The 22,210-nt window shown below is 42.5% G+C and overlaps 4 protein-coding genes across 5 annotated transcripts; 1 reads left to right on the top strand and 3 right to left on the bottom strand.

Moving 5' to 3' along the window:
• The first annotated feature begins 1,156 nt into the window (after window positions 1-1,156).
• Window positions 1,157-5,530, top strand: LOC4337619 (protein-tyrosine-phosphatase MKP1). Of its 2 annotated transcripts, XM_015784225.3 has the most exons (4): window positions 1,157-1,276; window positions 1,387-2,972; window positions 3,081-3,660; window positions 4,988-5,530. In XM_015784225.3, the coding sequence occupies exons 2-4, from the start codon at window positions 1,420-1,422 to the stop codon at window positions 5,039-5,041; spliced, it is 2,187 nt and encodes a 728-aa protein (XP_015639711.1). In that variant the 5' UTR covers window positions 1,157-1,276; window positions 1,387-1,419; the 3' UTR covers window positions 5,042-5,530. The 2 variants fall into 2 exon arrangements, with proteins under 2 accessions (XP_015639711.1, XP_015639710.1); XM_015784224.3 differs by having other exon boundaries at window positions 1,387-3,660.
• A 330-nt stretch (window positions 5,531-5,860) lies between these two features.
• On the bottom strand, window positions 5,861-12,157 carry LOC4337618 (UDP-galactose/UDP-glucose transporter 5). The gene is made up of 11 exons (XM_015784226.3): window positions 11,824-12,157; window positions 9,297-9,410; window positions 9,130-9,222; window positions 8,977-9,042; window positions 8,389-8,487; window positions 8,004-8,083; window positions 7,412-7,524; window positions 6,875-6,963; window positions 6,522-6,608; window positions 6,367-6,435; window positions 5,861-6,278 (listed from the first exon to the last, which is right to left on the bottom strand). Exons 1-11 carry the CDS (start codon window positions 11,995-11,997, stop codon window positions 6,180-6,182), a joined length of 1,083 nt encoding a protein of 360 aa, XP_015639712.1. The 5' UTR covers window positions 11,998-12,157; the 3' UTR covers window positions 5,861-6,179.
• Window positions 12,158-13,509: 1,352 nt separating this feature from the next.
• On the bottom strand, window positions 13,510-14,739 carry LOC4337617 (uncharacterized). Its single transcript, XM_015783444.3, has 2 exons — window positions 14,031-14,739; window positions 13,510-13,793 (listed from the first exon to the last, which is right to left on the bottom strand). Exons 1-2 carry the CDS (start codon window positions 14,685-14,687, stop codon window positions 13,719-13,721), a joined length of 732 nt encoding a protein of 243 aa, XP_015638930.1. The 5' UTR covers window positions 14,688-14,739; the 3' UTR covers window positions 13,510-13,718.
• Window positions 14,740-15,152: 413 nt separating this feature from the next.
• Window positions 15,153-22,092, bottom strand: LOC107276140 (uncharacterized). Its single transcript, XM_015783443.3, has 3 exons — window positions 21,583-22,092; window positions 16,679-16,976; window positions 15,153-15,572 (listed from the first exon to the last, which is right to left on the bottom strand). The coding sequence occupies exons 1-3, from the start codon at window positions 22,090-22,092 to the stop codon at window positions 15,535-15,537; spliced, it is 846 nt and encodes a 281-aa protein (XP_015638929.1). The 3' UTR covers window positions 15,153-15,534.
• Between the last annotated feature and the right edge of the window lie 118 nt (window positions 22,093-22,210).

Here is a 22,210-nt window from a genome sequence, read left to right as displayed (position 1 = left end):
AGAAACACCACTCATGCACAAGCGCGCACGCCTGTCTATGTAAATGTATACATGCACACTTTACTCCTATAAACACTTTCGAGGACCGGCCTGGTCAGTATATCTTGAAATTAATAAAGCTATAATGGTTACCTCACTATATTGTGATAATAATTAACCGTAAATACGAGCACATATTTTATCACAATGAATCTAACGAATGTAATAGTAATATTATGCTTTGGGAATAGAAGTTTAATTGGATAACATTTTTGGTGTGTATAGAAAACCACCCTTTCCTATAAACTTGGGATTAAACACCTATTCGATTAGCACAGCTACATATAATAAAATTATTTTACAAAACTCTTACAAATGATCGTATCAACCAATCAAATCTAGAATCACTCGTAGCGTGAAACATCAATGTTATTAAGAGTTTAGTAAGATAATTCTAGTACGTATAGACTGTTCACTATATACGCATACCATCCCCCTACCACCACCAACACCTCCATGACTATCAACATCACCACCATGTGTTCTTCCTAAGATTACATACAATCACATTTCGTATGCATGAATTAATATTCAATTTAGAAAACTGCTCTATATGCTTCTATTAAATCCACAAATCTATGATATATTTACGGGCCTGATTGGTAGAGCTCTAATTCTTAAATTTAGCTCTAGGAGTTGAGCATGGAGTGGAGCTGTGGAGCTGTCTAAACTCAGCTCCGTCTCTCTAATTCATTTTGTAAGAGAGCTCCACCTAGCTCTGCTCTTATTTTTGGTGGAGTTAAAACTGTTTGGCTGAGAGCTGGAGCTGGAGTTGTACCAAAACAGGCCCACGCGTACTTATCTTAAATCATTGCAAAGTTAGCAACCGCCTTTCATCCAACACATGTCCAGTTCCTGAGTGTCAGTGTCCAAAGAGCAGGTGTACCTAACATTATAGCCAAGCCAAGGAGAAAGAGAGAGTGGCCGTTTTATGTTTTTCCGTTCCGTTCCCCTAGCGCTTAGGCTTAGCGCTCCATGTAAGACCAAGACCCCCGCGTCAAACCGCGGGCCCCACCGCGCAGCCGCACGCACGAATCTCGGCGCGGATCGGACGGCCTCTCCCGCCCTCAAAACCCTCACCCACTTCCCCTCCTCTCCTCTCCTCTCTTCTCCTCTCACCCGCGACCTCGCTGCTCGCCTCGATCTCCCGATCTGCTCGTCCCCAAGCGCCGCGATTCGCCGCGGGTGGATCCGACGCCGCCGGATTTGAGCGTGGGATTCGACTCACTCGGATCAGGTTGGGGGTTCTTCTACTTTTGTTTTTTTTTCTGATTTTTTTTGGAATTTTTTTGGGGGGTGTGGAATGGCGTGAGAATCACCATGCGGGTTTGGTGCGATTTCGTGTAGGTTTGCGTCGCCGGTGGTCCGATTCGGGTGGCCATGGCCACGCCCGACGACGGCGGAGGGGGTGTCGGCGGCGGCGCGGGGAAGAAGTTCTGGCGCTCCGCGTCGTGGTCCGCCTCCCGGGACACGCCGCCCGATGCGGCGACGCCTGCGGGGGCGGGCGGCGGCGGCGGCGCGGGGGCAGGGCAGGCGCGCCGCATCCCGCCGCCGCCGCCTCTGACCCCGCGCGGCGGGAAGGGGCGGTCCTGCCTCCCGCCGCTGCAGCCGCTCAACATCACCCGCCGGAGCCTCGACGAGTGGCCGCGGGCGGGCTCCGACGACGTGGGCGAGTGGCCCAACCCGACCACCCCCGGCGCCTCCAAGGCGGAAGGCGCCGGCTCGGCCAAGCCCGGGGAGGGCCTCCGCTTGGACCTCTCATCCCTCCGGTCGCAGGGTCGCAAAGACCAGATCGCCTTCTTCGACAAGGAGTGCTCCAAGGTTGCTGACCACGTCTACCTTGGAGGCGACGCCGTTGCCAAGAACCGCGACATCCTGCGCAAGAACGGGATCACCCACGTGCTCAATTGTGTCGGCTTCGTTTGTCCTGAGTACTTCAAGTCGGACCTCGTCTACCGGACGCTTTGGCTTCAGGACAGCCCGACGGAGGACATCACCAGCATCTTGTATGATGTGTTTGATTACTTTGAGGACGTCAGGGAGCAGGGTGGGCGTGTCTTCGTACATTGTTGCCAGGGGGTATCAAGGTCTACATCGCTGGTGATAGCGTACTTGATGTGGAGGGAAGGGCAGAGCTTTGACGATGCGTTCCAGCTTGTGAAAGCTGCCCGGGGGATCGCAAATCCAAATATGGGGTTCGCTTGCCAGCTACTCCAGTGCCAGAAGCGGGTTCATGCGATTCCGCTATCTCCAAACTCGGTTCTGCGGATGTACCGGATGGCACCTCACTCACCTTATGCGCCGCTGCATTTAGTACCCAAAATGCTGAACGAACCCTCACCTGCTGCCCTGGACTCTAGGGGTGCATTCATCGTTCATGTGCTCTCATCGATCTATGTTTGGGTTGGAATGAAGTGTGATCAAGTAATGGAGAAGGATGCAAGAGCAGCGGCGTTCCAGGTGGTGAGGTATGAGAAGGTGCAGGGGCATATCAAAGTTGTCAGGGAAGGAAGTGAGGTACCAGAATTTTGGGACGCCTTTTCAAGTGCACCTGTTAATTCAGACAGCAATACAAAGATTAGCAAGGATCAGATTGATTCAGCATCCAAGACTGGCCCGGGGAACCGTAGGGTGGAATCTTATGATGCTGATTTTGAGCTTGTATACAAAGCAATCACTGGGGGTGTTGTGCCAGCATTCTCTTCTTCAGGTGCTGGTGATGAGACCCATCTTCCAGCAAGAGAAAGTACCTGGAGTTCACTAAGGCGCAAGTTCATCTCTAGGTCGTTAGCTCGAGTCTATTCAGATTCTGCTTTAATCAGGGACTTGGATCCGCGGGTGGACCGAGTACAACACCTGGCTGCAGAGGCATCAACATCACCACCTTTCCTATCTCCGAGCTCTTTGTCATCAGATTCAAGCATCAGTTCAAAGTATAGTTCAGACTCACCCTCACTGTCACCTTCAACTAGCTCGCCAACATCACTTGGTCTTTCGCCCGCTTCATCTAATTTTTCCCACACTTTGGTGCCATCATCTAGGTCCCCCCTTCACCAATCATCTAACGAGGAACCTTCAAAATCTGGCCTGGGGTCAATACGCTCTCCCTCCAAGACCTCTTCTATAGCAGAAAGAAGAGGAGGGTTTTCATCTCTGAAGTTACCATCATTCCAAAAGGATCTAGTATTACCACCAAGGGTACCGACCAGCCTTCGCAGAGAAGAGGAAGTCACAGATAAGAGTAATAATAATAGTGTAAAACAGCTTACTGGTGTGTGTTGCCCAGAGAAATGCACTGGCAATACTTCAACAGTGCACACTAAAACTGGAATAACTGAGCGTACTGACAGTATCTCAGAGGCTTGCGGTAATTTACAACTATTAGTCTACCGTTGGCCCAGCAAGGAAAAGCTAACTACTTTCACTCGCAAGGATCTTGACCCAAAATCAGTTTTGATTTTTGTTACTCCTGAAGACAGCAGAAGTGAAGCAGTTAAAACGGTACACATTTGGGTAGGAGGTGAATATGAGAGCAGCAAATGTGTTGACACTGTTGATTGGCAGCAAGTTGTTGGTGATTTTTTTCATCTAAAGGAGCTCGGCAATACTCTTCCTGTTAAGGTGCCTACACTTATACTATACAATATCTATTTTGTTTACTCTACTTTGCTTTTAAAGGTTCAGTGCTAGTTGAATTTTATGCTCTGTAAGAGGTTAGAGAATACTAAATTCTAACTTTACGAAGCTAGTTGAATTTTATATACCGAGGATACTAAATTCTAGCTTTACTACCATCTCAGATAGTTTTCCACCACTGCCGAAACTTTGCTAGCAGCCACCCATTATTTATCATTGCTTTGAGCTCACTGCGCACACTAGTCTGCCTTGAACTCTTTGCCTTTTGCGCGTTGCAGTTATGGACCAAATATTTTAGTGGAATACAGAAATACAGAATCATATGTTATGCTATTACTGTGTAGAAATATTGCAAATAGGTGAACCATTTTGTGGCTCATTGAGAATTATATATTCAGAACATTTTCAATTTGCATAGACTCCAAATATGTTTAAGTCCGATAATTAGTTACTGGACATGGACTTTTTTTCTTTCATTTATGGACCATGACTTCACAATCTTCTCCTAGATTATTGGACCATCTTAGGAAGGGAAAATGGAAACATGAAAGCTTGACTTTTTTTTTCGCCGGTATGTAGAGTGCCTAGTGCGGTAGTGCCAGACAACTTTATCAGATATTTTATCCTCTGGATTATATTATGTCATGATTCATGACCATATACCTCTAGTTTTGTAGTATATGCCCATATGAACCTAACAGGCATAGCCATGCGTATACTACAAAACTGATGCGCATATGAACCTAGCAGGCATAACCACGCATTGGTTGACTCTTCTAGCGAGAAGCACATGGTGAATCCTTCCATATCATCTTACAAATGGAATCTATAATTTCTGTTTTCTATGAGGCTTCACATTCCATTCCATCTTCTTGTGAAATAATATTATGTATGAACTGGCATGGTCCGTAAACTTACTGTAGAAAAAAAAAGACTAATACTTCTCTTGATTATTTTTCATATCGGTTTACTGTAGTAGCACATGGAAGTATGGAACTTAGGTTGATGTTTCATTTATTGGGCCACACCACAATTCTGTGCACTTCTGGCATTCACTATAAATCCTCATAAATTTGGCATGAATTGTGTGAACCACTGAACCTTGCCTAGAATTACCTTCTCTTACTTCTACTTGGCTGGTGGTTTCTCCTGTCCTTACAAATGTCACGAATACCAATCAGCATCTGTGGATTTATGTTATAAAGAAATGTTACAAATTCCACACCTAAGTGCAATACTTCTTCATGCCATGCAACATTTTGTTCTGCCTGAAAATTTATAACTGGACACTAATTGGATCGGAATAATGCAGGTTTTCAAAGAGCATGAAACGGAGAATCTTTTGGAAGTGCTGAATGCTCGTTAATGGTAGGCTCAGGCTGTAGGTATCAGCATATTGTAGTAGCTTAACAAAGTCAGCCGTGAAGTATGATTGAATGAAGGCATCTCCTCCAGAATCGCTCCATGCGGTGGTGATTTTCAGCGAGGTATAAGCCGTTACAACTATTCCCCTTGAACATATAGACCACAGATTCCATTTAGTAGAACTGATGATGGATTGGCAATTGTGCCTACCTCATATGATTTGCTTATGGTCAGAAAATGGGCAGGAGGCTGCCAGAACGTTGTATCTGTGAGTTAAAACACACATGGATCAGGTTTTGGCACAATTTGGGTGTATATTCTCCGCTCCCCTGTAATGTAAGCTCAGAAACTGGGAGGCAACGGTGTCGTTTTCACCCTAAAAATTTCTTGTACATCTCGAAAAAGAAACAGATCAGATGTGTAATCCTCTTGTCTTATAAGTCCCTCCATTGGTCTTAACTTTTAAGCTAACACTTGGTTGTTGGGTGTACCTTCTCTGATTGTGATTTAGTACTCGATGATCTCCCATGTTTATTAGTCAAAAATCATTGCACGATAAAGGGAAATTTGGTTGAAGTGCTGACGTCCATTTTACTGTAGAAAATCACTTTCATGGGCTTCACGTTCCGGCCCAATATAAAAGGCCCCCCCGCAAGTGGTCCACAGTACCGTTCCTGCCTGTAAATGGGCCAAATTCTCTCGCGTGACGCCTGTTTACAGTTGGGCCGGAAAGAAATATGGCTGCGCGTGACCCGAGCGGCAGAAGCCACGGCCAACAAACAAGACGGCGTCCAGCACTATATTAGTACTTGTAATCTAATGACTGCAAAGATAATTTTACATTTTATATATCAAGCACCTGCAGTGCAGAGAACGGCCTGGATAAAGCCTCAAAAACGGCAGCCAAGTCATTTCACTACCAGCAGGCTGGGCTTCCTCAACTATTTGCCACTGGATCCTCCTAAGCTAATAGCCTAATAACCCTTGAGCCTTCTGAGCTCCATGTTAACACAACCCTACAACCTGTCGTCCAGTTAACTCATCAGGATGTCTTCATTCATATCTCACACCAAGACTTTGGTGTTTGGTCCGGTGCAGCAAGGCAACAAATGGGGTGGATCTCTTCTTATGTCGTTTGGTCAGCTGTTGTTAGCAGAATTCGACGGGTTTGCAGCGGCTGGCTTCTGCGGTTTACTTCTCAAGAAGCTTTTTGTGTACAGGGCTCCGAATACAATGGCCTGTTACCGAAAACATGTTAATCATAACTGAAACGAACAATGTGTAATATCATGGAATGATTTACGAAGGCTAAGACAGATGACTTACGGCGCCAACCCACTGCATCCAGCTAAGAGGATGTACAAACCACACACAGGACAATAATATACTCACCAGCTACAACAATACATGGAAAATAACTGTTATGGAAAGGTTAAATAACACATCTATACACATTTAAGGATGATAAAAACAGCATTCACCTGTCTAGTCGTCATTATCGTAGCAAATGTGAGAGCCCCAAATGTTCGTATGGTGTACGATATGAAGAACTGACTAGCTGTTGCAACCTGGAATTTGAAACACAGTAAAACAATATATCGTACTAATTATGCAAACAGTCACAATCTAGCTTCAATTTGTGGGTTAAGTGCCAAATATTTAAAATTTGAGACAGTTCAGAAGATTATTTTTTGTCCTAATTTAATGTCCCACCAGACGTACTAGTTAGTATTAAATTTCATCTCCATTTACAGCTTATGTGGAGAGGTGGTGACATGGAAACAAGGAACAAGCAACAAAATTGCACGTTAAAATATCAAAAGGTTAGTCTTACACTGGATAGGATTATGACGTCGTAGAAGCAATCTGGATGACGAAACATAAAGTCCACAGCTGGAATCATCTGATTCTGGAGAATAAGTCCTGTAATAGAATTACAGCAACAGAGATATAAAATCATGACCGTAGCAGTTGTTAATAATGTACTCCCTCCGTACTCGTAAAGGAAGTCGTTTTGAACAGCGACATGGTCTCCAAAACACAACTTTGACTTCCTGTTTCTATAAAAGTATTTATTGAAAAGTGATATATGTATACTTTTATGAAAGTATTTTTCAAGACAAATCTATTCATATATTTTTTACATTTTCAAACTCAACAACTTAAGAGTTATTCATGATTTATATTCCCAAGGTTTGACTTAAACATTGTCCTAAACGACTTCCTTTACAAGTACGGAGGGAGTATTGCGCTGTACAGTGCAGATGTACAGGGAAAACATTGATAGAATCATGAAAGCAAAGAATTGCAGGCCAAATTTCTGCAGCACATAATAAAAGAAAATACAGCAACCATAAGGGCAAGCAGTTACCGCTCAAACTAAGAACACAGGAGCACATTGTCGTGTAGAATATTTGATTGTGTATTTCCATGTCATACCCTTTAAAGAGTTTATCTTGGAAGGTGCTTGTGAAACCATCAAATCTAAAATCAACAAGGAAATTTGATCCAATTAGATAGAAGTCTGAGGGTCAGAGCTGATCAAGAGAAAGTAAAAAGGGAAAGAAAACACAACAGTGAATTTTAACTGACAATAATGTAACTGTACTAATACTCCAATACCACTGTAGTAAACTCATTTTAGGGGATTGAACTGCTTATACTTTTGTATTCCACGAACGATATTGAATCATACAGTGGAAAGATTTTATATTTCCTAGCCCAGATTTTTTATGTGCCAGCAAACATGTATTGGTGTATATATATAACAAAAGAAAATAGTTCTAACATGGCAAAATTATTTAATTGTATTTTGAATGTAACAGTGTGTTATATGATTGATGAGTGCAAGCAAAAGCAGATTTGCATGCCAAATAGAGCTGAGTAATCATAAGATTTCATAAATGTAAACTGTTATAGAATGCTATGATTTGCCTCGCTGAGTTTAAGATAAGAAGGATTACCCAAGATAACCAAGCATGAGTGAAACGCCCCAAATAGTGTTTTCTCTGCCTCTGTTGAATGGACTGGCATCCATTGATGCCTGTATCCATGAAGACAACACAGGAAAAAAAATCACTTCAGAAGAAATACCAAAATCTAAGCAAGGTACAAAATTTTCAATTATTAAGATTAGTTCTTCGGATGATAAAACTCTCACCTCCATACTGCCACCAATTGAATTCTAGCGCATGCTCTATTCCTATTATAATTTTGTAATGCGTTTGGAAATGGTGGCAATTGAAATTTCTTATGTTTTCCAACACATTTTCTATCCGTGTACATTTATCTAGCACGAAATAATGTGATATTCAGCAGTAAATGAACAGAGATGGATATGGGAATTACTGGGTATAGAATGAACAACGAGCAACCAACAGTCACGACAACTGCAAAGAAGTAATCTTTTCCACCGTACTTCTTCCTCATTATAATTGTGCCCCAAATCTATCAAAATTAAAAACAAGGTAATAGATATAAGAAAAGGGACCATCTTAATTGTCAGGGAAATAGAACTCGAACATGGAACGTGTAAAGTAGAGAAGACAAAAAACGATTCACATCTATAATACACACATATATACATAAGATTTCTACTACGTAAAAAGAGCGGTTGCTGAAATGCTGATGTGCTCTACCCGGATTTTCTATCCGTCGATCTATGTTAATAAGTATGGGACACCTGTGACATTCTTAAAAATAATTGCATAGTGCATATGTGTATATGTAGATGGCCATTGGCATTACTTTATTCATTTTTCTGTTAGGACATAAGCATTATGAAATTTCTTAAATTAGAATATGTAACAAATTTTTTGATGAAACTTCTAAGCTTTGTAGTATGGTTGCTTTGATGTCCATCATTAGTGAACTGACGAACACTAGAGATTTATGCAAAAGCAGGTTAAAGCACTAGTAGAGTATAGTAAAAATTACCATCACAGGTATCATCTTTGCACATTTGGCAAGTGTTTGGACAGGGAAGCTCACATACTTGAGTGCCTGAAACAATCAAATTATATTTGGTAAATTAATAACATGAATCAATACCAATGACACTAGACATGAATAAATGGGATTGAATATAACCTCATATTGGCAAGTTGTAGTCAGTATGTTTGATACAGAGACCACACAGTACTTCTGAAGTGGAGCCACAGGGTCCAGGGATTTCTTACTTGCCTGCATGAATGTACATACAGGATTTAGGGGTTTAGCATATTCTGTTGGAGGTAATCTCACAGAGAGATCTGTACCGTTAGCACCAGCGCAGACACCGTAGACGTGGTGATACGGTTACAGAAAACAAGAAAAAGCGAGTATCTGAAGAACTCCTTTTCTGCTCCATATGGAACTCTCATGATTTTTTCCTGCATAACATTACATCAAAATGTTAATTAATAAGTGATCATGTCCATGTACACAGTCGTAGGTGTCTTTTCCAAGAAGACATGTTTATGAATACACCGTTTAAAAAAAAGACTGTCGGTAAGTGCTTATTTGAAAGGAAAAAAGAGTCTAGCTCTTTTGGATAGGAAAGATGTATTGTCTTTGTTGGATATGGAAGAAACTAGCAGGGGTTTAAGGAATGAAAGGACGAATGTTCAGAAATCCTTTTTTTTGGTCCTGTTTACATTGAACTTTGAGCCTTGTGCAGCATCCAAACATTGATAACTTTCCAACCATAGATTCAGGACGGAAAATGGTGATTTGTGTTTAATTCATGAACAATTTAGTATAATCGAGCAGAATTTTGCTAGTAAGTTGACCCAAAAGAACAATTACCAATCTCAGTACCAGTGAGTTGATCAATATCTACAAAACATTAAAACAAACAAGGAAGCAGTCGAAGAAGGGGACTCAGTGCGTCTCAACTTAGTTGAGCTTATTTGCAAGACGAGACAAGACAATCAATCCACTGCACAGATCAACTTGTGAACACACCAAATATCCAGCCGACGTATGACGCGCTGACAAACGGAAGATTTGGTGCCGCACAGTCGATTTAGTAGCAAGCAGGGTCCAGTTCTAGAACACACGCAACTGCGGCACCGATCCGTGATTAGCGGATCGATCCGTGATTAGCGCGAGGATTGGCGATCCGGCCGAGTGAAGCCGTCTCGCCGCCGCCCGAGCGCGCTGCCGTGCGGGGCGCAGTGAAGGCGGCGGTGGGGCATTGTGCAGGCATGCGCTGAGCAGCGATTCTGGAAGAATTTGTCGGTGGCGGCATCAGGAACGGGGCGACGGGCACGTCGTGCTCAGGATCAAGTGCGGAGGTGGACATCGCCAAGCTCTCCTCACCATGCACTTGGTGCCGGTGGGGGTTCAGACTCCATGGCGACCTTCACCTCGTCGCGTTGTTCCACCAAGACTCGTCGACGGCAAGCCTCGTCTCCCCAAACGCTTCTCTTTGTGGTTCTTCATCTTGCTTCCCAGATCGCTAAAGGTGTTCTGGGATTTCGAGGTGAAGAGTATACTCGTCGTCACAACCCGGCTGCCTGATTCGTAGATCCTTTCGTTCGTGTGACCCTCTAGCTGTTCGTTGTGGATGGTGGTGGAGGGATCTATTTCGGGACCGATAAGGTAATACGGCAGGCTACAATTGAAGGGGGCGGATGCCAACTTTCTTCTCATCATTTTAGTGGCTACTTCTCGCGATGATGTTTTCTTCATCATAAGGCAGTGGCGTTCAGATCTACCATAGACCATCGTCAGCTTCACTTCGATTAAAGGTATCGCTTATCTATATCTCATCCTTTAGATCTACCCTATGGATTTTGGGCGTGTGCCTTTTTGGCTTCTCGCGACATTATCTTCGTAGGGTATTTAGCTATAGCCTATGGATTTTGGGTGTGTGCCTTTTTGGCTTCTCGCGACATTATCTTCGAAGGGTATCTATAGAAGGATGCAGGTAATGATGTTCGTGGCCTTTTGTGATTGTGTTAAGTTTGGGGTATGGAGGTTCTGTCTCGGAATGAGGGGGCAACAATACTAGTGGGCTTCATTCAGGCGGTACTTGTTACTAATTCTTTAACTCCGGGGTTAAATCCCTAAGTCTGACCTTAGTTGGTTGTACTTGGCAATGGATGTTCTTTCCTTCTTGAAGGCATTGTCTGGAGTTCACAGAATTTCCCTAGGTGAAAACCTATGGTCTGATCTTAGTTGATTGGAACATGACAATGATGACGCGTGCGTGCGTCATTTCCTCATTGGAGGCGTTGTTTTAAAGGGAGTCCATTTGATAGTCTAAGTGTTGTTTTGGTGGAGATAAGAGATGAAGATTACTTGTGGTTGTAAGTCGCTGCGGCACGGTTGTAGCAGTTGTGTCGCTCTTTTTCCTTTTCTTTTATAATATTGATAGGCTGTGTGCATCCTAGCTATGCAGAGGCCGAGAGTGGTCTTAGAGAAATTGTATCTTCTCGATGTAATTGTTTAAGATCAATAAAACTCTCTTTATCTAAAAAAAAAAAAGGGTCCAGTTCTAGAACGAAGTAACGGGAGCACCAAGATGCATCGCCCAGTCATTTTGATTTTTGACGACCATATTTTTGTGTTAAGAAAAAAATCATTTCATGACTAGATTGAATCGAACCCCGCACCACCAAAATGGAGGCTCAGTCTATAGGCGACAGAGAGCAAATCAGCCATTTGTGACGCGGATTTCGAGGAAACGACGAACAGCCACGACAGATCGCCACAATCCCCCGAGCTGTTACCCCCATTGGTGGGTTCAAAATTGGGCGTGAGCGATTGGAATGTGAAGGGGAGGTCGAAGAGGGGCACCTGGAGAAGGCCGTAGATGAGGAGGGTGCTCATGATGCCGACGACCGCGAAGCCGCACCTCCCCACCAATCGGCGCCGGTCCTCCTTGTCCTTCCCCGTCGCCGCCGCCGCCACCGGCAGCGTCCCCGCCACCGCCGCCGACGCCGACGCCGAAGACGACGCCGCGTCCGCCATGCCCTAGCCTAGCCTAGCCTAGCAGGCGAATCGGATTTCGCGGCGCGGCGAGGGGAGAGGAGAGGAGGCGATCGATGGCGGAGGCGGAGGCGGAGGCGGAGGCGGAGTGAATGCGTCGAGGCGCGTGGGCCCCACGTGGCAGCTACCTCCGCTGGGACTCGGCGCGTGCGCTGACTCCTCTCTCTCTCTATCCGGTGAAGGCGTGCGACCAAAGCGTACGGCCGGTCTGTAACCACTAACCAGTAAGGCAGTAACCACAAACACAGGGAAGCGTTCAGATTACTCCACTCTACACATGCCAATAAGATAAGATAGTGCTCACTCCGTTCTACTCCAACGAATTTAGATATAATAGAGATATGTCCAGATTCATAGTACTGCTAGGTTAGTCTTTTATAGTACTAAGGGAGTAAAATATAACAGCACTTTTGATTTGTCCCCATAAATAACAATTTTTCCTTATCAACCAATCACAACCATCCAATATTTATATTTCCCAAATACCTTCGCTTCTTAACCAAACACCAAGGTTCACAATTCCGACAAAAACCGGTCGAATTCCGCGAAATTTCAACGCTTTGACACAGCTCATAATTAAGTTTCGATTGGAATTTCGAAGGTTAAACGGTAGATTTGGTCAAAATTCAGTCAAAATTTATCGAAAACCGATCGAAAATTATTCCTATTTAATTCTACCTTCTTTAATTCTAAACCGATCGAAAAGTAATGTAAACCCTGCCAATCACAACTTATTCCTATTTAATTCTACCTTCTTTCTTAAAAACCGTATTCAACTCTAAAACTTATTATATTTTATTATATTTAATTCTACCTACGAAGATATATCCTCCGTTCAAAAATATTTTAAATTCATATTTAGGATTAGTTTTTTTTACAGAGTAGTATATTGATATATTTTATAGAAAAATGCTATTAAGAAGCATTATGAAAATAATTTCTATGACCAAGTTTTGCGACAATATTGTATAATTTGAACAACACTCGCAGGATCTCAGTTGCAGTAATCTTTTTTTTTTCTAAAAACTACTTAACACACCATTCACATGTACCAGCATCTTTGAGAAGAGTATGACGCTCATCATTATCACTAAATCGCCCGTGCTAGCATGTACGTGGTGCCTCCGATACGATATTATTTTAGCCAAAATTTTCAATTTTTTTTGAAAATTTTTCATGAATTTTGGTAAAATTTGTTCAAATTACTAAATTTTGTTCTAAGCTTCAGAAATTTCATCATATCAGCACTGCTCAATACAAAGGCCGAAAACGAGAAAGTGAACCCTGGGTGGGGATACTTTAGAAATATTTTACATTCGTGTACAAATTTTATGCGTAAGAATGCTTAAATATGTAAACGGAGGGAATTCCATTGTTATTGATCAAACCACTAAAAAAATAATAAAATAATTTATAATATGAAACGGAAAGGGTAAAAGATAGCATGAAGATGGATATCTTAAAAGTGATACAGAAAAGTTGAACACAGCCAGCAAAATGGAGTACTTGGGCGATTAGGTAATAAAGCCAATATAATATTAGTAGATAGATAGATCATGTCCAGTACTAATACAGAGCAACTAAACATTGATGCGAGGCAGACACACTGAATTCTGAAGCAGACATGGAGCAAAATAAGGCGAAATGGGCAGCAAGCAAATCGAAGAACGTCCATGCGGCATCGATAAAAAGCACTGGTTGTTTCACTTCTTCTTGGCGAGGAAGACGTCGGAGAGCACCGTGTCAGAGCGCAGCGCCGCCTTCAGAATGCCCAGCCCCTGTCAAGAACAAGAACAGCCAAGACGATGGGTGTGTTTAGTTCACGTTAAAATTGAAAGTTTGGTTGAAATTGAATCGATGTGATCAAAAAGTTAGAAGTTTGTGTGTAGGAAAGTTTCCATGTGATGGAAAAGTTGAAAGTTTAAAAAAAAAAGTTTGGAACTAAGCTCAGCCGATGATGAACATTGAACAAGAATGAATGAATAATTCATCAGATGCACAATGCTGCACTATACCTCGTCCATGGCGATGCTGACGTACTTCTCGGCAAGCTCGACGTCTTTGCCGACGCTGAACTTGTTGATGAGAGTGATGCTGGAGATGGCCGACATGGGCGTCACCTCCAGCCCGTCCGTCACCATGTACGTCACGAGCCCCTTCACGTACCCGCTGCTCTCCCCGTCGCCTCCCGACGCCGCCGCCGACGACTGCGCCGGCGACGACGCGGACGGCAGCACGAGCGCCACCTCGGTGTCCATCGCCTGCTTGCACTGCGGGCACGCCGCCTTGGCCTCCATGGCGGCCGTGGTGCAGTGCCCCGCGCAGGTGTACAGCTTAAACCTGGCCAGCGGCGATCCCCCGGCGCCGCCGCTCTCCGGCTGCAGCAGCAGGAGCTCGCGGGCGTCCGGGTGGAGCACCTTGGGCTGGAGCAGGTCGGCGCGGTCCTTGTTGGGGAGGAGGTAGGAGGCGTTGATGTGCTCGACGCTCTGGTACAGCCGCCCGATGCTGCCCTGCATCGTCCCCGCCGAGATGAGCTTCACGACGGCGCCGACCGGCAGCGTCAGGAGGCTGAAGACGAAGTCGACGAACTCCTTGCCGGCCTCCGCGAACAGCACCTTCTTCGACTTGCTGTCCACCAGCAGCTTCAGGCTGATCTTGCTCCTCGAACCCATCGTTTGTGGGTTTTCTCTTGCTGATTCAGGATTCAGTATGTATTCAGATGTTGAGAAAATGAGATTGCTTTGCTGCGTCTATATATAGTTCTCTCACTTTTTACCTGACCATTCGATTAGTGGAGTGCTTAATTAATGGCATTGTTAACTGAAATCTCCTAGTAGGCTTCTTCTCAGTAATTCCGTGGTGGGAATTGGAAGAGCCAGAGCCTTTTTATCTTCTCAACACTCTGCTTCGGGAAGGAGGAATTCAGGATCAGCAGTTAATTCAGCGTTAAATCATCCTCCCAATCTCTCCAACTTCAAGTTTAGTAAGTTTAGTAGGAGTAGTAGTCATTCTGAATGATGCTTCAGAAACAGAGATCCACTACATTCACATGGCTTTATCTGCCAAAATGGCACATTTGAGCAGATGCTATGCTACTGCTTCAAGGAGGAAACCATATCAAAATGTAAAGCAACACATTTAGAGCTAAATAACTGCATTGCATCAGATCATTGTTACATATCAATTGATTGAAGCTAAACCTGAAGGAGGCGACACAAAAATACACTATACCTATTCTATCATTATATTCAGAGAAAGTTCTATGTCAATGCCCTGTACTGTTCCCTGTTCTATGAATATTGTCAGTAAAACTAGCAAACTACTCTGTTGATTTTCTTCAACCAAAACTAGCACCATCTTTTCGGGAATACACCAGAGGTGCATTTTTTCATACTTTACTGAACTGATCCTCAGCAATGATCCAAGTGGTACTATTTCTAAAAGAATGAAACAAATCTTAATGATGTCACTTTTGTAGGACGTCCAAGCTGTCCATCCTTGCTGAAGTCTACTGCTACTCTACGCTTCCACATCGGGGTACCGCAACGCACTTTCCGCTGAAATTCGTCGATATCGAGCAGAACAACAATTAGAGCAGGTACAATATCAGGCTATAAGCCAGCTACAAATATATTTTAAGAAGATAAATAAGGAGAGAGAAAAGCAGCGGGCTACAGATTTGTAGCCAGCTGTAGCACGGACTTCAAGACGCAGTGTGTATATGACAGGTGGGACCAGATATTAATAGTGTAGTATGTAACTATTGTATAGATGAGCTATTAGATTGGCTATAGATGAATTAGAGCTAGTAGTTGGCTATACTATTAAACTTGCTCTTAGTGAGCAATTTTGTAATAAGAACAAGTGAACAATCAAGTCTTAAAACAAGTGAACTACTCTACTAAAATGAAAATTCAGTAACCAATGCTACTGAATAAGTAGTACTCCCACAACAGTGAAAACTGGAGAAAGGCCCGGGTCTTCCCGGCTAGTAACGCAAGCTGCGAGCTAGCCGGTCCGGGTTCGAGCCTCACCCCCTTTTTAATTCAAAATCAATCTAGTCCTTCCTAGATTGGTCCCATTTTATATCAGTGAAAACTGCTACTGAAATCAGTAATGTCGATCAGACTACGGTATGCTCCTAAACTGAATAATCATGCAGTGACCAATGATAATACTCTCACAACAATGAACAACGCTGCTGAAGAAAGCAAGATCAAAATTCAGCAAGCAGCTGGTAGAAAGAACAAAATGCCTGTAGCTAGCTACTCTACTACTGACCAACCCAACTATCATTACAGCAGTGATCAGTGAACAATACTACTGAAATCAGCAACTTCGAGCATTCTACAATATACGCCCTCCGTTCCTAAATATTTGACGCCGTTGACTTTTTTAAACATGTCTGACCATTCTTCTTATTTAAAAGATTTAAGTAATTATTAATTCTCATCCTATCATTTGATTCATTGTTAAATATACTTTATGTATACATATAGTTTTACATATTTCATAAAAGTTTTTGAATAAGACGAACGGTCAAACATGTTTTAAAAAATCAACGGCGTCAAATATTTAGGGACGGAGGGAGTATAACTTATGCTACTGAAATGAAAATTCAGCGAGGAAAGAAAGAAACGGCAGTGAGCTGCTCGTCAGTCACCTGGTGTCCCGTGATTGAGCACGACGATGTGGATGGGGTTGTTGCCCATGGGCAGGTCGACGAGCAGAGGGGAGAGGTGGGCATAGCGGCCGGCGCGGACGCAGAGCGTGATCTGGCCGGCGTCGCAGTTCTGGCCCAAGCGCTCGGCCATCGTCAGCCGCAGGTGCGTCAGGTTGTTGGTGTTCACCCTCACCGGCGCCCACTCCTGCTCGCCGTACCTCCCGGCGTTGTCGGCTCGGACGTACCGGATCACCCGCGACAGGTCGGATTCCACCGGCGGATTCGTGCGGTGCATCAGCTGTTCATCGATCGCACAATGCAGTGACAATGAATTAATCTAGCAGAGTACACATTGGGGACAACAGATATCTGATAGAACAGTATAAGATCATGAAATGGAATTCAGTTTGGAACAATCGATACACAGTTTTTCAAGAAACCAGAAATTAACAACGCTCAAGAATTTTCAAGAACTCGAGAAAGAATCTAGCTAGGGATTGGAACCGATCCAAGAATGTTTGATAGATTGAATATAGCACAGGATCATGAAATGGAGTTCGGTTGGAATGATCGCTACACCCTGTAAGAACCCAGCAACTAATGCTCAAGAATTCAAGAACTCATGAAAGAGGATTGAAACCAATGCAAGAACGTTTCATGGATTGAGGGCTGGAGAATCACTGAAAGTTTAATCACAAGAACACAACAATTGAAGAGAGCACAATATCTGACAGAACAGAACAGGATCGCGACACAGTGCAAGAACCCATCAATTAATGCTCAAGAAATCAAGAAAGAAACCATGGATGTGATCGATCATTGGAGGAACCAATGCAAGAAACGCAAGAACATGATGTTGGGAAAATTGATCTCTCGGTTTGGAAAACCGGGAGGAGATCATGCTAGACCGTTTTCCACCCGTTGTCTGCGCGAGATCACAGCGATCCAATCTATCTATCTATCTTCTATCTATCTATCTATCTATCTATTATATACTAAAAGTCCATTAAACTTCCTACAAACGCTCTCAAGCCATCACGTGTACCCCTATAAACACTCCTAAGTCGCCACATGGCACTATATAATCTTATCGTTGATTTTCATTTAAATTAGTGGACCCGTTATTTTATACCATTAGATTAGATCTATTATTAAAAAAATATTTTTCTTATGTTGACATACAAGCGCTACACGATGTAAACGCTACTTCTTGTCTTTCCGTACGTACAAATGCACGTGACTGAAAGCAAAACGATAAAGCTTTCCTATTCTTCGCTGGAAAAAACATACATCCATATAAAAATCAATGGTCTTTAAAATATGATTTCTATAATATAAAAATAAAATATATAACTTCACAAATATAAATATATTTACTTAAATCTATCTATTATTATATACTAAAAGTTCGTTAAACTTCCTACAAACGCTTCTAAACCGCCTTCGGTGCTATAAAACAAAAAAACGTGAACTTTCGATTTGCCTTTTAATAGACGGGAAACATCTAGCCCTCAATTTTCATTTAAACTGGTGGATCCATTATTTTGCACCATTAGATTAGATTAAAACCTCCCTTCCTCTCCTCTCCTTGCACGTTTTGTGGTCCAAATTACAGAAAACCATACACATTTTGACACTTGGTACTCAAGTACATATATTTTGGTAGTGTAGTTTAACAAAACTAAACTATCAATGAATGGATTCACCTGTGAGACGACGTCATCGTTCCACCTAGGATGAGGACGTGGTATCCTGTTAACTTGGACCATAAAACGTGTAGTTTTGTGAAATTTACTCTTTTTTCTATTCCCATTCACCCACTTTTATTTTTTTTACCTAGGGTACCCCTAAATATTTTTATATTACTTTTTTCGCTATTGACTTTTGAGCATATGTTTGATTATTCATCTTACTAATAAAAATACATAATTACCATTTATTTTATTATGATTTTACATTGATGTCTTATGTTCGCTATATTTTAGCACAAAATACATTGCGGCAAATGGCATCGACATGTATTAATTAACTCCATAACAATTTTTTCAAAAAAAAATCGCATCAAACTATATACTTTATGGTATCAAATATTACTTAACAAATATACAATGGTAATTTGAACTATGTAAAAATGCAAACCATGTAATTTAGTTGTTTTTTTAAGTAGATCCAATTTAAATTTTAATTTATGTGAGATTAACATTATCAAATCATTTTGGAATTTTTCGAAACTGTTTGGTTGGTATTTCAATAGTAATAAATCCTACATTATACATATATGTAAAGAAAATTCAACAAAAAAATTTTCAACAGGTAAAGTATATATCATTGGTTTTTTTTCATATTTTCTAATAATTATTTAAATGATATGAAAATAGTCAGAATATAACCCAAAAATAACATATTTATTTAAGAAGTTCAAATATAGTTAATAATGGTCCAAAGACATAAGTCGATAAAAAATAGCTATTTATTTTAAAAGATTATAATAAATTAGGGTTCCTGACTAATATAGGATGAAAACATGAGAGACAGTACATTGGGAGAGGGCATGAATGAGGCGAAGGGGGTGGATGTTGGGCGATGGTGTACGTATGTGCATACATACAATGCCCCTCGGGCTCTATATTGGCACAATCGATGTTTACTTTATGTTTTCACTCCCAATACATATCCAAAATGACATATTTGGTTAAGGTCGGCTTTTGACTCTAGCTACCACAACAATTATAATTTTATATCTTTATTTGTGATTGATCGAAAAATGCAGTTCTGCCAGTTAGAGGAAACAATCCAATCCAAGAGTGCCAATCGATCTTCTACATAAGTGCTCTAGAATATATTCTATGGTACCATTTAAATGACTTTATTAGACAGTATTTAATGATCTTTTAGTATATAGTACATAGATATACTTGCCGATGGCTTTGTACTTTTATTTCATACCTTCCGGGTATAAAAAAGTATGTTTTTTATAAATATTTATAGTTTTATTTATAAATAAATAAATAAATCAATCAATCAAGATCACATTAACTATATTTTACTACATAGAAGTTAACATGGCAACTAAATAACAACGGAAAATTAATTGTACATATGTATTATGTTATACTAAATCATTCATTGTATGTAACAAAAGTCAATTAAACACGCTCTAGAGCGCTCATAAATCACCGTATAATATGTCGTAAAGTTGTAATAAATAGTAATTACATTGACGTATCTATTATTTTTAACTATTAGATCTATTATTTTTTAAAAAATCTTAAGTCGCCATGTGTCACCTCCTATGAAAACAGGAAAAACCATAGAAATTCTTAGAAAAAATGAAACACCCCATCATCGGCTTTCACTTAAATCATTTAGAAAAATAGAAAAATAAAATCTTCACCACCTCCTCACCCTCCCATGAACAAATACTATCATCCACTCCCGATTGTTTTATCTCTTAAATTAAAAGAGAAACAATATATAATGTTTGATATTTTTAGAAACTAAGTACAAACGCAAAAACTCACAACGCGCACACACTTACCCTCTATTAATGCACACATGCATATACCTCTATGAGTACTTCTGAGAGATTAGACTGACATATTTTGACATTGATGAAGTTGCCACGCACCTCACTGTCAACGGGTACGTCGCCTCCCATTGAAAGAATTTGTCAAGTCTAGGACTTGCACCCGAGTGGGCAAATTTCCACCACAGAGAACCTAACCAATTGAGCTACATTCACTTCGTAATAATGTTGGATATTAAAACAACCATAATATTTAAGCTACATTTCTGAAATACTCCTATGACTTTTAAACCGGTGGAAATATTATTTCTAACCGTTAGATCTATCTTATATAAGAAAAAAAAAGCGTGTATTCATGGTACATCACATTTCAAAAGTATTATTGTGCAATTATATTTCGTCGTTATCGTATTCACGTTAGCTGGCGTGGAACCTCTGACCCACTCTACATGAAATGTTCATAAGATGGACTGGTTGTCAAACTACATCTATCATATTAGGCTATATAAACCCATACATTTAGTGGAGGTTCACGTCCCACCCAATTCATCCTCGAATAAACCATGATAATATATATGCAATTAAAAAATACCTTACTTTTACTTTACACTTACTTTTCGTTGACATGTTTTCTAAAAAAAAATAAGTCTACCTTCTTTTTAAATGATGAAAAAGATTATAAATAATTTGTTTATAGATAGTATTACTTAAATATGATATAATATAAAGCTAATAGGTTAAAAATTATAAAAGCAATTAATGCCGACTAAAACAATTTACGGAGAAATCGTGATAGATGTTCTTCGGTTAATATTTCGCTCTTACAAGTGTCTCAAACTTAGTGTACGACGCATGCCCGCGTATTCACGCGGGCTACCTTCCTAGTTTGTTTTAATTCCCGATTAACTACGCGTCGTGATCGGTGGTGCCCAATTTATTTCCTTTTTAGTTACCTCCGATTTCCTACAGCGCTAAATATAAAAGGGAGGCTGACCCAAGACTCAATCTCCCCGACAACCAAACCCTAAACCCGATCAACATAGGTGCTGGAGGGGAAACGTGTGAAAATTCCGGGACAATATAGGTGGCGACCGGAAGGCCGCCGCTACCCCACAAGTGATCGCCGGTGACCCCTTCGGGATCAAGCCGGCGTTCTTACTGCTACGACTACTTCCCCTATGCCGATGATCACCGGAGCTGTTCGAGGGACTTCGTCCTCTACTTCCACTCCTGTTGACGACATTGCAGAGGGAAGAAAGAGAATTGCATCAATGGTTTTAAACAACGGTCAGTAACCCTAAAAATTCCGCATTAGGGTGATCATGTTTAGACTAAGCACTCATGTTAGTAGATTATAGTTTCTACACATGAGGTTTACCTGGGCCGGTAGGTCGACGAGGGAAGGGCGAGAGGCCATGGGGGGCACGACCTCCACCCTCCACTGCATCATCGTGCTGGCGTTGTCGCCGGCGACGGAGACGTCCTTGTGCCACCTGCGGAACCTGCCGTTGGCGCGGAGGTACCGGCCGGCGCCGTTGCGGAGGACGAAGGAGTCGCGCCGGCGGAACGCCTGCCACAGGTACCCCGGCGGCGTTGGGCGGACGCCGAGGTCGCGCTGCTCGGCGACGACCCCGTCGGATGGCCCCCTCCCGGCGCCGTAGTTGGTCGCCACGAGGTACCGGCCGTACGCGCCGCGGAGGCGGACGTAGGGCCCCGCGCTGGCTCCCGGTATGACGCCGATCACCGGCTCGACGGCCCACACCGCGTTGTGCACCCCGCGGCGGCCGCACAGGAAGACGCTCGTCCCGTCGTCGGCCGCGGCGAGGTACCTGCTGCTGCGGACGGAGGAGCGCAGACGCACGAAGTGCGCCACCTGGAACACCTCCATTCGATGGCCGGAGATCGCGGCGGCGGTGGCGGCGGCGGCGACGGAGACGGAGATGGAGGAGAAGGGGAGAGTTAGTTAGTTGAGGTGGTTACGCGTCGGCGGCGCCAAAGGCGAGGCT

Source organism: Oryza sativa, chromosome 5, assembly GCF_034140825.1.
Source record: "Oryza sativa Japonica Group chromosome 5, ASM3414082v1".
Lineage (NCBI taxonomy): Eukaryota > Viridiplantae > Streptophyta > Magnoliopsida > Poales > Poaceae > Oryza > Oryza sativa.
Note: the sequence above shows the minus strand (reverse complement) of the source record. Positions and strands in the feature narration are given on the sequence as shown.

Bases quoted from the DNA above. Each gene is read 5' to 3' on its own strand.
- LOC4337619 (XM_015784224.3), top strand. From the start codon at position 1,420: ATGGCCACGCCCGACGACGGCGGAGGGGGTGTCGGCGGCGGCGCGGGG. The intron at 3,661-4,987 runs GTGCCTACACTT...GGAATAATGCAG, and splicing joins GCAATACTCTTCCTGTTAAG to GTTTTCAAAGAGCATGAAAC.
- LOC4337618 (XM_015784226.3), bottom strand. From the start codon at position 11,997: ATGGCGGACGCGGCGTCGTCTTCGGCGTCGGCGTCGGCGGCGGTGGCG. The intron at 9,411-11,823 runs GTGCCCCTCTTC...AATGTTATGCAG, and splicing joins TCATCTACGGCCTTCTCCAG to GAAAAAATCATGAGAGTTCC. The intron at 6,436-6,521 runs GTGAATGCTGTT...GTATTGTTGTAG, and splicing joins CGATAATGACGACTAGACAG to CTGGTGAGTATATTATTGTC.
- LOC4337617 (XM_015783444.3), bottom strand. From the start codon at position 14,687: ATGGGTTCGAGGAGCAAGATCAGCCTGAAGCTGCTGGTGGACAGCAAG. The intron at 13,794-14,030 runs GTATAGTGCAGC...TGTTCTTGACAG, and splicing joins TCAGCATCGCCATGGACGAG to GGGCTGGGCATTCTGAAGGC.
- LOC107276140 (XM_015783443.3), bottom strand. From the start codon at position 22,092: ATGGAGGTGTTCCAGGTGGCGCACTTCGTGCGTCTGCGCTCCTCCGTC. The intron at 16,977-21,582 runs GTAAACCTCATG...ATCGATGAACAG, and splicing joins TCGTCGACCTACCGGCCCAG to CTGATGCACCGCACGAATCC. The intron at 15,573-16,678 runs GTGACTGACGAG...GACGAATTTCAG, and splicing joins GCTCAATCACGGGACACCAG to CGGAAAGTGCGTTGCGGTAC.